This window comes from Salvelinus namaycush, chromosome 1 (genome assembly GCF_016432855.1).
Source record: "Salvelinus namaycush isolate Seneca chromosome 1, SaNama_1.0, whole genome shotgun sequence".
NCBI classification, from domain to species: Eukaryota; Metazoa; Chordata; class Actinopteri; order Salmoniformes; family Salmonidae; genus Salvelinus; species Salvelinus namaycush.
This window is the reverse complement of record NC_052307.1, coordinates 25,091,445-25,104,149: the sequence shown is the minus strand read 5'-3', so window position 1 is coordinate 25,104,149 and position 12,705 is coordinate 25,091,445. Positions and strand designations below refer to the sequence as shown.

Below are 12,705 nucleotides of genomic sequence, written 5' to 3'. Positions count from 1 at the left end.
AGAAGGGGAGAGAAAGTGGGTGAGAGGTTGAGGGGTATAGGGGAGGGGGATTTATTTGGTGAAGTGAATTCCATGTGCATAAGCAGAGAAAGTGGAACTGTGGGCAAACTCATAGTTTGGAAGGACATACAAGATTTTAGAAGACAGGAGGGTGTGAGAATGAAATGTTTTCGTAGATGTACGTTTGTTTCACGTTTGTTTTGTTTAACATAGTGTCCATGTTTCTTTCTCATACTCTGGTTTGGTTATGAGCAATTACAGACTGGCAGGGAAACATGAGGGTGGACCTACAGGCCATCACGCTGTCCCTCCCATCTCGCCACCAAACTGTTACTGTATGCATCTACTCTCCCCCTCACTCGCTCTCTCTTTATTCTCTCCTCTCTCTAGCTCCATCTATGTTGGTAGAAACAGCATTGACTAAGAGTAACCTAAGCGCATGTTTCTGGTTAGCCAATCATGATTACTTCCGAGTCCCTCTCCCCTTTACTCCCCAGCCCATTCATTCTCTCCTCAGTCCCCTTGTCTGTCTGCTGAGCCGGAGGGCCAGTGTGCTTCGGCTGGGCTTTTTAAAAACAGTGGATGTTGCATTATTTAGTTTTGGTCACCAAGTTTGTTTGTAATTTTGCTTTATTCATTTTGGGCTGTATACAATCTGTCAGCCTCATTCCTAATTGTTCCATAAACATTGACACCCCCCCCCCCCCCCCCCCCCCCCCCCCCAGCCCCTCTTATCCCTGAAACTGACATGTTCAGTCGTGGCCAAAGGTTTTGAGAATGACACAAATATTAATTTTCACAAAGTCTGCTGCCTCAGTTTGTATGATGGCAATTTGCATATACTCCATAATGTTATGAACAGTGATCAGAAGAATTGCAATTAATTGCAAAGTCCCTCTTTGCCATGCAAATGAACTGAATCCCCCCAAAACATTTCCACTGCATTTCAGCCCTGCCACAAAAGGACCAGCTGACATCATGTCAGTGATTGTCTCGTTAGCACAGGTGTGAGTGTTGACGAGGACAAGACTGGAGATCACTCTGTCATGCTAATTGAGTTCGAATAACAGACTGGAAGCTTCAAAAGGAGGGTGGTGCTTGGAATCATTGTTCTTCCTCTGTCAACCATATTTACCTGAAAGGAAACACATGCCGTCATCATTGCTTTGCACAAAAAGGGCTTCACAGGCAAGGATATTGCTGCCAGCAAGATTGCACCTAAATCAACCATTTATCGGATCATCAAGAACTTCAAGGAGAGCGGTTCAATTGTTGTGAAGAAGGCTTCAGGGCACCTAAGAAAGTCCAGCAAGCGCCAGGACCGTCTCTTAAAGTTGATTCAGCTGCGGGATCGAAGCACCACCAGTACAGAGCTTGCTCAGGAATGGCAGCAGGCAGGTGTGAGTGCATCTGTACGCACAGTGAGGCGAAGACTTTTGGAGGATGGTCTGGTGTCAAGAAGGGCAGCAAAGAAGCCACTTCTCTCCAGGAAAACATCAGGGACAGACTGATATTCTGCAAAAGGTACAGGGATTGGACTGCTGAGGACTGGGGTAAAGTCATTTTCTCTGATGAATCCCCTTTGGGACATCCGGAAAAAAGCTTGTCTGGAGAAGACAAGGTGAGCGCTACCATCAGTCCTGTGTCATGCCAACAGTAAAGCATCCCGAGACCATTCATGTGTGGGGCTGCTTCTCAGCCAAAGGAGTGGGCTCACTCACAATTTTGCCTAAGAACACAGCCATGAATAAAGAACGGTACCAACACATCCTCCGAGAGCAACTTCTCCCAACCATCCAGGAACAGTTTGGTGTCGAACAATGCATTTTCCAGCATGATGGAGGACCTTGCCATAAGGCAAAAGTGATAACTAAGTGGCCCTGGGAACAAAACATCGATATTTTGGGTCCATGGCCAGGAAACTCCCCAGTCCTTAATCCCATTGAGAACTTGTGGTCAATCCTCAAGAGGCGGGTGGACAAACAAAACCCCACAAATTCTGACAAACTCCAAGCATTGATTATGCAAGAATGGGCTGCCATCAGTCTGGATGTGGCCCAGAAGTTAATTGACAGCATGCCAGGGCGGATTGCAGAGGTATTGAAAAAGAAGGGTCAACACTGCAAATATTGACTCTTTGCATCAACTTCATGTAATTGTCAATGAAAGCCTTTGACACTTATGAAATGCTTGTAATTATACTTCAGTATTCCATAGTAACATCTGACAAAAAATATCTAAAGACACTGAAGCAGCAAACTTTGTGAAAATTAATATTTGTGTCATTCTCAAAACTTTTGGCCACGACTGTAGAATACTTTTGTATAAGGGAGATTAGCTCCTCTTTCTTGCATACAGCACATGCTTTATGTTCTGTTTCTAAAGTACAATAGCACCTCTGTGGACGTCTTTTCACAAGTTTGTAGAGAATTCCTGGATGTAATTGCTTCCCCTTTCACTTTGACTCTCTCATTACATTTCTCTCTCATTCATTCAGGCAAATACACTCATTCTCTCTCTCTCTCTCTCTCTCTCTCTCTCTCTCTCTCTCTCTCTCTCTCTCTCTCTCTCTCTCTCTCTCTCTCAGCTATGCATTTTCAGGAGTGGTTAAAGTCCCTTCGTACCAGTGGGGGGGTTCGAGGACCTGTAAACAAAGACTTCTGGAGCCTTGTCCCCTTTCTCCCTTTGTCGTCCTCTTTCTCCTTCTCCTCCCTCTCTCTATCCCCGTCCTCTCTGCTGGGTATAGGTGCTCTGGCCTCCTTCACTGCATACTGGCTGGTGACTCGCCCTCGGCCCATGCGCCCCCCTTGTGATCTGAATGCCCAGTCTATCCCTGTACAGGTGAGAGTATTGTGTTCTGGAAGCTTCAAGGAGCAGATGAGTGTTAATAAGAGTAATATTTATTCAGAATAGTCATGTTTGTTTGTGTGAGTAATAGTAGTTGTATTTATCGCTGTATTTTGGTTTGTAGTTATACTACTACATTAACGTTGATTATATTAAAGAGCTGAAGAGGGAGAGTTTTATGGAGTCTGTGTATTGCAGGGAGAGCCCAATTGGAGGCGTTCAGCTTTGCTCAAGGACGATGTCCTGTTGGAGTTCTACTATGATGACACCAGGACAGCCTATGACATGTTCCAGAGAGGACTGAGAGTGGCAGGTGAGCTGGCCGGACACAGTGGACTAATGAGCTAGTTAGGAGCACTGACAACTTGCCAGAGTGTACCTGACTAGACTGTGTTGATGCACAGGGGATGGCCCATGCCTTGGCTTCAGGAAACCTGGGGAGCCTTACCAGTGGATCTCCTACACTGAGGTCTGTGGAGTGTGGATCTTTGGTCTTTGATTGTTATTACCAAGTAATTACATTATACGGTATGCTCAAGCTCTATTCATTGATTTGAATTATTGTTGCTGTCTGATTGTCCTGTTTTAGGTGGCTGAACAGGCACAGGTGCTGGGCTCTGGGCTTTTGGGCAAAGGCTGCCAACCAAAACCTGAGCAGTTAGTTGGAATATTTGCCCAGAACAGGCCAGAGGTACAGAAGGCTACACATTCCTTCCCTGCTATTCTACGTAGTGAGATGCCATGATGTTTAATCCTAAGATTTCCCTGTCTGTTAGAGCACTGTCCTTGTAGAGACACCACTAACGTAGTGACCAAGCATCAGTTAGGAAGGAGTCTGGGCTCTGTCTTTCTAATAGTGTTGCTCTGTCTCCCTCTGTTGGTGGCAGTGGATCATTTCAGAGCTGGCCTGCTACACCTTCTCTATGGCTGTGGTGCCCCTGTATGACACACTTGGAGAGGAGGCCATGGTGCATATCCTCAACCTGGGTAAGGCTGGAATACTCTGTTACAACATACTGTAATATATATATTACAGTGTATATATATATATACACTGTAATATATATATATATAGTACCAGTCAAAAGTTGACACACCTACTCATTACAGGGTTTTTGTTTATTTTTACTATTTTCTACATTGTAGAATAATAGTGAATACATCAAAGCTATTAAATAACACATCTGGAAGGATGTAGTAACCAAAAAAAGTGTTAAACAAATCAAAATATGTTTTATATTTGAGACTTCAAAGTAGCCCCCCTTTGCCTTGATGACAACTTTGCACACTCTTGGCATTCTCTCAACCAGCTTCATGAGGTAGTCACCTGGAATGCATTTCAATTAACAGGTGTGCCTTGTTAAAAGTTAATTTGTGGAATTTCTTTCCTTAATGCGTTTGAGGTCAGTCAATCCGTAAAATGTCACGAACTTTGAAAGTTTCTTCAAGTGCAGTCGCAAAAACCATCAAGCGCTATGATGAAACTGGCTCTCATGAGGACCGCCACAGGAAAGGAAGACCCAGAGTTACCTCTGCTGCAGAGGATTAGAGTTACCAGCCTCAGAAATCGGCAATTAACTCCACCTCAGATTGCAGCCCAAATAAATGCTTCACAGAGTTCAAGTAACAGACACATCTCAACATCAACTGTTCAGAGGAGACTGCGTAAATCAGGCTTTCCTGGTTGAATTGCTGCAAAGAAACCACTACTAAAGACACCAATAAGAAGAAGACTTGCTTGGGCCAAGAAACACGAGAAATGGACATTAGACCGGTGGAAATCTGTCCTTTTGGTCTGATGAGTCCAAATTTGAGATTTTCAGATCCAACCACCGTGTCTTTTTGAGACGCAGAGTAGGTGAACAGATGATCTCCGCATGTGTGGATCCCCTCGTGAAGCATGGAGGAGTTGGTGTGGGGGTGCTTTGCTGTTGCCCCTGTCTGTGATTTATTTCGAATTCAAGGCACACATAACCAGTATGGCTACCACAGCATTCTGCAGCAATATGCCATCCCATCTAGTTTGCACTTAGTGGGACTACCATTTGTTTTTCAACAGGACAATAACCCAACACACCTCAAGGCTGTGTAAGGGATATTTGACCAAGAAGGAGAGTGATGGAGTGCTGCATCAGGTGACCTGGCCTCCACAATCACCAAACCTCAACTAAATTGAGATGCATTGGGATGAGTAGGACCGCAGATTGAAGGAAAAGCAGCCAACAAGTGCTCAGCATATGTGGGAACTCCTTCAAGACTGTTGGAAAAGCATTCCAGGTGAAGCTGGTTGAGAGAATGCCGAGTGTGCATCAAGGCAAAGGGTGGATACTTTGAAGAATCTCAAATATAAAATATATTTAGATTTGTTTAACACTTTTTTTGGTTACTCCATCATTCCATATGTGTTTAATAGTTTTGATGTCGTCACTATTATTCTACAATGTAGAAAATAGTAAAAGTAAACAAAAACCCTGGAATGAGTAAGTGTGGCCAAACTTTTGACTCGTACTATGTATGTAATATACAGTTGAAGTCGGAAGTTTACATACACTTAGGTTGGAGTCATTAAAACTCGTTTTACACCACTCCACAAATTTCTTGTTAACAAACTGTAGTTTTTGCAAGTTGGTTAGGACATCTACTTTGTGCATGACACAAGTCATTTTTCCAACAATTGTTTACAGACAGATTATTTCCCTTATTCACTATCACAATTCCAGGGGGTCAGAAGTTTACATACACTAAGTTGACTGTGCCTTTAAACAGCTCGGAAAATTCCAGAAAATTATGTCATGGCTTTAGAAGCTTCTGATAGGCTAATTGACATAATTTGAGTCAAATGGAGGTGTACCTGTGGATATATTTCAAGGTCTACCTTCAAACTCAGTGCCTCTTTGCTTGACATCATGAGAAAAAGAAAAAAAATCAGCCAAGACCTCAGAAAGGAAATTGGAGACGTCCACAAGTCTGGTTGATCCTTGGGAGCAATTTTCAAACGCCTGAAGGTACCACGTTCATCTGTACAAACAGTAGTACGCAAGTATAAACACCATGCAGCCGTCATACCGCTCAGGAAGGAGACGCGTTCTGTCTCCTAGAGATGAACGTACTTTGGTGCGAAAAGTGCAAATCAATCCCAGAACAACAGCAAAGGACCTTGTGAAGATGCTGGAGGAAACGGGTACAAAGGTATCTATATCCACAGTAAAACAAGTCCTATATAGACAGAACCTGAAAAGCCCCTCAGGAAGGAAGAAGCCACTGCTCCAAAACCGCCATAAAAAAGCCAGACTACGGTTTGCAGCTGCACATGGGGATAAAGATCGTACTTTTTGGAGAAATGTCCTCTGGTCTGATGAAACAAAAATAGAACTGTTTGGCCATAATGACCATCGTTATGTTTGGAGGAAAAAGAGGGAGGATTGCAAGCCGAAGAACACCATCCCAACCGTGAAGCACGGGGGTGGCAGCATCATGTTGTGGGGGTGCTTTGCTGCAGGAGGGACTGGTGCAGTTCACAAAATAGATGGCATCATGAGGGAGGAAAATTATGTGGATATACTGAAGCAACATCTCAAGACATCAGTCAGGAAGTTAAAGCTTGGTCGCAAATGGGTCTTCCAAATGGACAATGACCCCAAGCATACTTCCAAAGTTGTGGCAAAATGGCTAAAGGACAACAAAGTCAGTGTATTGGAGTGGCCATCACAAAGCCCTGACATCAATCCTATAGAACATTTGTGGGCAGAACTGAAAAAGTGTGTGCGAGCAAGGAGGCCTGCAAACCTGACTCAGTTACACCAGCTCTGTCAGGAGGAATGGGCCAAAATTCACCCAACTTATTGTGGGAAGCTTGTGGAAGGCTACCCAAAACGTTTGACCCAAGTTAAACAATTTAAAGGCAATGCTACCAAATACTAATTGAGTGAATGTAAACTTCTGACCCACTGTGAATATGAAAGAAATAAAAACTGAAATAAATCATTCTCTACTATTATTCTGACATTTCACATTCTTAAAATAAAGTGGTGATCCTAACTGACCTAAGACCGGGAATTTTTACTATGACTAAACGTCAGGAATTGTGAAAAACTGAGTTTAAATGTATTTGGCTACGTTGTATATAAACTTCCGACTTCAACTGTGTGTGTGTGTGTGTGTGTGTGTGTGTATATATATATATATATTTTTTTTTTTAATAAAAAGATATTGGTCCACTCCTATACCACTGTCCTTTTACTCTTTATGTTCATTCTGTCTGTTTCACCTCCTAGCTGAGATCTCCCTGGTGATCTGTGACAAGGAGGAGAAGGCAGAGTCCCTTCTGGGGAATAAGGAGAAGGGTGTGACGCCTACTCTCTCCTGTCTGGTGCTCTTCAATCCCTGCAGTGATGCCATAGTGGAGAGGGGGAAGAACTGTGGAGTGGAGATTCTAGAACTCACACAGCTCATGGTGGGAGGAGGGTAGATGTATAAAATGTAAAGAGGATGAATTGATAGAATAGATGCCTGCTTCTTTGGTTGTGATACTGGATCAACATCACAAACAAAAGATCCCATCACACACCCTTTCGCCGGGGTTAGATTAGAAGTCACCTTGAGTACCACAGACATGACCGTGTGTGTGTGTGTATATTGCAGGAACTTGGACGACAGAACCTCAGAGATCCTGCGGTGAGTTTTCCTCTGGTAAATGTCGATTAGGTCACAATTACAGTTTTTGCTGCTTCCCTACTGTTTTTGATCCTGTTGTCATTCATCCGTGTCTGTTTGTTGCAGCCACCCCAACCCCAGGACCTGGCAGTCGTGTGCTTCACCAGTGGAACCACAGGTACCATGTGTTTTTATAGATCTCTGTGTGAGTCCTCAAGTACCCCCACTACCCTGCATGTTAATCATATACTTAAGCATTTACCCACGCTACTAGGAATGTGCCCATGGGGGCCCACTGACAACCTCTCATTAAGTTATGAGATAAATTCCGGTGTTACACAGAGCCGTGCAGTGATGCCCTCCTCCAAACTAAACTGTGTTCTGTTTATTTGGCCAGGAAAGCCCAAGGGAGCCATGATCACCCACGGCAACATCGCCTCCAATTCCTCCTCTGTTATTAAGATCCTGGAGGTCTGTTCTGGCTCCCACCTCCATCTTGAATTCAGAAGGAGTTTCATGGCTAGCTCCATTTTCTCTCTATTTGTCTCACTCCATCCCTCGTTCCATCTCTCTCACTGTTCTTCTCCCTGTAGTGTTTTAAGAGATGATAAATGGGATGTTTAATAGCCCTTGTGAATGTGAAATAGTTTACCCATAATTGTCCTTGTAAAATATACATTGCTGTTGTAAAATCTAGATTGCATATTTTAATTGGTTGTATGTCATCTCTATTATCCACTGTGTAACTTTTTTTAATGCGAAATTATTTCCCTCCAATACAGGGGTCATTTGTAATTCAGCAAGAGGACGTGTCCATATCTTACCTGCCTCTTGCCCACATGTTTGAGAGGATGATTCAGGTAGCTCAATCTCTTATGATTACAATAATACTTTTCTATGTCTGTCTTGGTGACTAAACATGTCAGACAGTGCTCTAAATGCTCCTGTCTGCCTCAGGTGTCCATGCTATGTCATGGGGCCAGGGTAGGATTCTACCAGGGGGATATCTCCCTGCTTATGGACGATATTAAGACTCTGAAACCCACCTTCTTCCCAGTGGTGCCTCGCCTGCTCAACCGCATCTACGACAAGGTCAGCAGATGAGTGCAAATCCTATGATACTGTACTAACCATACCAATTGTATTTGTTTATGTAGCCTTACTTCTAATTTTTTCTATGTTCTCTTCTGTGTGCATGCATGTCTGTGTGTAGATCTTAGGCTCCGTGACGTCCCCATTACGCCGGGCAGTGCTGCACTATGCAGTGAGGAGGAAGCAGGCTGAGCTCAGCAGTGGGGTGGTACGTAACAACAGTCTGTGGGACTGGCTGGTGTTCAACAGGATTCAGGTACGTCACTGAACACATACAGTGCATTCTGAAAGTATTCAGACCCCTTCCCTTTTTCCACATTTTGGTATGTTACAGCCTTATTCTAAAATTAATTAAATATGTTTTTTCTCATCAATCTACACACAATACCCCATAATGACAGAGCGAAAACAGGTTTTTAGAAATTTTTGCAAATGTATTAAAAATAAAAATAAATACCTTAAGTATTCAGACCCTTTGCTATGAGACTCAGAATTTGAGCTCAGGTGCATCCTGTTTCCATTGATCATCCTTGAGATGTTTCTACAACTTAATTGGAGTCCACCTGTGGTAAATTCAATTGATTGGACACACACCTGTCTATATAATGTCCCACAGTTGACAGTGCATGTCAGAGCAAAAACCAAGCCATGAGGTCGAAGGAGTTGTCCATAGAGCTCCGAGACAGGATTGTGTCGAGGCACAGATCTGGGGAAGGGTACCAAAACATTTCTGCAGTATTGAAGGTCCCCAAGAACACAGTGGCCTCCATCATTCTTAAATGGAAGAAGTTTGGAACCACCAATACTCTTACTAGAGCTGGCCACCCGGCCAAATTTAGCAATCGGGGGAAAAGGGCCTGACCAAGAACCCGATGATCACTCTGACAGAGCAGAGTTCCTCTGTGGAGATGGAAGAACCTTCCAGAAGGACAGCCATCTCTGCAGCACTCCACCACTGTGGAGATGGAAGAACCTTCCAGAAGGACAACCATCTCTGCAGCACTCCAACAATCAGGTCTTTATGGTAGTGGCAGCATCATGCTGTGGGGTTGTTTTTCAGGGACTGGGAGACTAGTCAGGATCAAGAAAAAGATGAACGGAGCAAAGTACAGAGAGTCTTGATGAAAACCTGCTCCAGAGCGTTAGGTCCTCAGACTGGGGTGAAGGTTCACCTTCCAACAGGACAACGACCCTAAGCACACAAGCAAGACAACGCAGGAGTGGCTTCAGGACAAGTTTCTGAATGTCCTTGAGTGGCCCAGCCAGAGCCCGGACTTGAACCCGATCTAACATCTCTGGAGAGACCTGAAAATAGCTGTGCAACGACGCTCCCCATCCAACGTGACAGAGCTTGAGAGGATCTGCAGAGAAGAATGGGAGAAACTCCCCAAATACAGTTGTGCCAAGATTGTAGCGTCCATACCCAAGAAGACTTGATATTGTAATCGCTGCCAAAGGTGCCTCAACTAAGTTGAGGCGGCAGGTTAGAGCATTGGACTAGTAACCGAAAGGTTGCAAGATCGAATCCCCGAGCTGACAAGGTAAAAATCTGTCATTCTGCCCCTGAACAAGGCAGTTAACCCACTGTTCCTAGGCCGTCATTGAAAATAAGAATTTGTTCTTAACTGACTTGCCTAGTTAAATAAATAAAAAAGTACTGAGTAAAGGGTCTGAATACTTATGTAAAAATGTTTTACGTTTTTTTTATTTTATATATTTGCAAAAATGTCTAAACATGTTTTTGCTTTGTTATTATGGGGTATTGTGTATAGATTTGAGGGAAAAATCTATTTAATACATTTTAGAATAAGGCTGTAGGGTAACAAAATGTGGAAAAAGTCAAGGGGTCTGAATACTTTCTGAATGCACTGTTAAGTCTCCCTTTTCAGAAAACTGTATTTGTTAGATGTAATTGGATTCTCGTTGTTTCTTTTGTGTTTCAGGCTAATTTAGGAGGTAATCTGAGGTTCATCCTGACCGCCTCTGCGCCCATCGCCCCCACCGTGCTCTCCTTCCTCAGGGCCACCCTCGGCTGTCTGGTGAGAATGCCTGCCTGGAGCTCAGACTAAATGTGTGGGTTTATTTTAGATGGGAGTGTGAGGTTTAGTGATGTGGAATGTGCCTGCTGCTCTGTGCAGATCTTCGAGGGCTACGGGCAGACTGAATGCACAGCAGGCTGCACCTTCTCCATGCCAGGTGACTGGAGTGCAGGTAAGGTGCTGACTCTCTGACTATGACTATGGGAAACTATGTACTTCATATCTGGAGACTAGTCACTGATCCCAGTAGCTGCGTGTTGGTTATACTCTGGTACTGTGTGTGTGTCTCTCAGGCCATGTTGGTGCTCCATTGCCCTGTGCCATGGTGAAGTTGATTGACATTCCTGATATGAACTATTATGCCAAGAACGGAGAAGGAGAGGTGAGTTGGTAACAAAGCATCATGGTATTACCGTGTTATTGTACAACATACCCAGCAAAAATGTATCCCTCTGGCTGTTGTGTATCATATGCTGTTCCTATATTAACACTGTTCCTACCTTTCTGCTGAGTTAGATCTGTATCCGTGGCCACAGTGTGTTCCGGGGATACCTGAAAGATGAGGAGAAAACAACAGAGGCCCTGGACAGTGATGGCTGGCTGCACAGTGGAGACGTGGGCCAGTGGCTACCGGTGAGCTGGGTTACAATAGAGGACAATGATCAGTAGATACTCCAGTCAGTCAAGTCATATAGATTTTTATGTGAATGTGTGTCGGTATGTTTTCCTGTTAGAATGGGACACTTCGTATCATCGACAGGAAGAAGCACATCTTCAAGCTGTCCCAGGGAGAGTACATTGCCCCTGAGAAGATTGAGAATGTCTACATGCGTTGTGTCCCTGTGCTACAGGTCTTTGTGCACGGAGACAGCCTACAGGTATTTGTGATATTCTGGTACTCACTGTCAGAGAATAGTCCCTTTTCTAAGACACAGTCATTCTCACTAACACTGTTTTATGTTCTGTTTCCAGTCTCAACTGATCGGTATTGTTGTGCCAGACCCAGAAGTGTTCATTGACTGGGTTAAGGAGAGGGGAATCTTTGGATCCTATGAGGAACTCTGCCAGAATCCAGTATGTGACATCACCCTGGTTCACTCAATAGGCCATCTGCGCCTTTACAATGTTTGCTGTTGTTGGATTGTATCAACTCCGAAGGTACTGATTGAAATCTTCTCTCACTACAGGATGTGAAGAAAGAAGTGTTAGAAGACATGACAGCCGTGGGGAAGGAAGCTGGGCTGAAGTCATTTGAGCAGGTGAGGAATCTTCAACATGAATACAGGCATACATTGACTTCATATTTGTAACAAATGTGCCATGGTATATGAAGACATAAAACATGGTGTAACAGGAAACTGAAAACAACATAAAGACATGAGTCTGATCGTTTTGCCATCTCTTTCCTCACTGTCAGGTGAAGGATCTGCACCTGCATCCAGAGATGTTCAGTGTTAGCAACGGTCTCCTCACCCCCACTCTGAAGACCAGACGAGTGGACATCCACAGGGTCTTCCAGGAACAGATCACAAACATGTATAGCACAACAGCCATCTAGAAGAACTCTATCCACTGTAACATGCTCACACACTCCAATGACATTTACAGTTGAAGTCGGAAGTTTACATACACTTAGGTTGGAGTCATTAAAACTCGTTTTTCAACCACTCCACAAATGTCTTGTTAACAAACTATAGTTTTGTCAAGTCGGTTAGGGCATCTAAGTAATTTTCCAACAATTGTTTACAGACAGATTATTTCACTTATAATTCATTGTATCACAATTCCAGTTGGTCAGAAGTTTACATACACTAAGTTGACTGTGTCTTTAAACGGCTTGGAAAATTCCAGAAAATTATGTCATGGCTTTAGAAGCTTCTGATAGGCTAATTGACATCATTTGAGTCAATTGGAGGTGTACCTGTGGATGTATTTCAAGGCCTACCTTCAAACTCTGTGCCTCTTTTGACATGGGAAAATCAAAAGAAATCAGCCAAGACCTCAGAATATTTTTTTAAACCTCCACAAGTCTGGTTGATCCTTGGGAGCAATTTCCAAACGCCTGAAGGTACCA

At 43.7% G+C, this 12,705-nt stretch overlaps 1 protein-coding gene across 4 annotated transcripts; it reads left to right on the top strand.

Annotated features, from left to right (window-relative positions):
* Positions 1-2,589: 2,589 nt before the first annotated feature.
* On the top strand, positions 2,590-12,280 carry LOC120054666 (long-chain-fatty-acid--CoA ligase 1-like). 4 transcript variants are annotated; one of them, XM_039002197.1, is made up of 20 exons: positions 2,590-2,841; positions 3,046-3,160; positions 3,252-3,316; positions 3,437-3,538; positions 3,735-3,834; positions 7,122-7,300; positions 7,489-7,521; positions 7,627-7,678; positions 7,898-7,971; positions 8,283-8,360; positions 8,458-8,592; positions 8,714-8,848; positions 10,536-10,631; positions 10,731-10,803; positions 10,925-11,013; positions 11,148-11,264; positions 11,366-11,509; positions 11,604-11,705; positions 11,819-11,890; positions 12,049-12,280. In XM_039002197.1, exons 1-20 carry the CDS (start codon positions 2,590-2,592, stop codon positions 12,187-12,189), a joined length of 2,154 nt encoding a protein of 717 aa, XP_038858125.1. In that variant the 3' UTR covers positions 12,190-12,280. The 4 variants fall into 4 exon arrangements, with proteins under 4 accessions (XP_038858125.1, XP_038858141.1, XP_038858132.1 ...); XM_039002213.1 differs by having other exon boundaries at positions 2,613-2,835; XM_039002204.1 differs by having other exon boundaries at positions 2,613-2,841; positions 3,052-3,160.
* Positions 12,281-12,705: the final 425 nt, after the last annotated feature.

Excerpts from the sequence above, each read along its gene's own strand:
- LOC120054666 (XM_039002197.1), top strand. The coding sequence starts at position 2,590 with ATGCATTTTCAGGAGTGGTTAAAGTCCCTTCGTACCAGTGGGGGGGTT. Across the intron at positions 3,161-3,251 it reads GAGAGGACTGAGAGTGGCAG|GGGATGGCCCATGCCTTGGC; the intron begins GTGAGCTGGCCG and ends GTTGATGCACAG. Across the intron at positions 11,265-11,365 it reads ACGTGGGCCAGTGGCTACCG|AATGGGACACTTCGTATCAT; the intron begins GTGAGCTGGGTT and ends TTTTCCTGTTAG.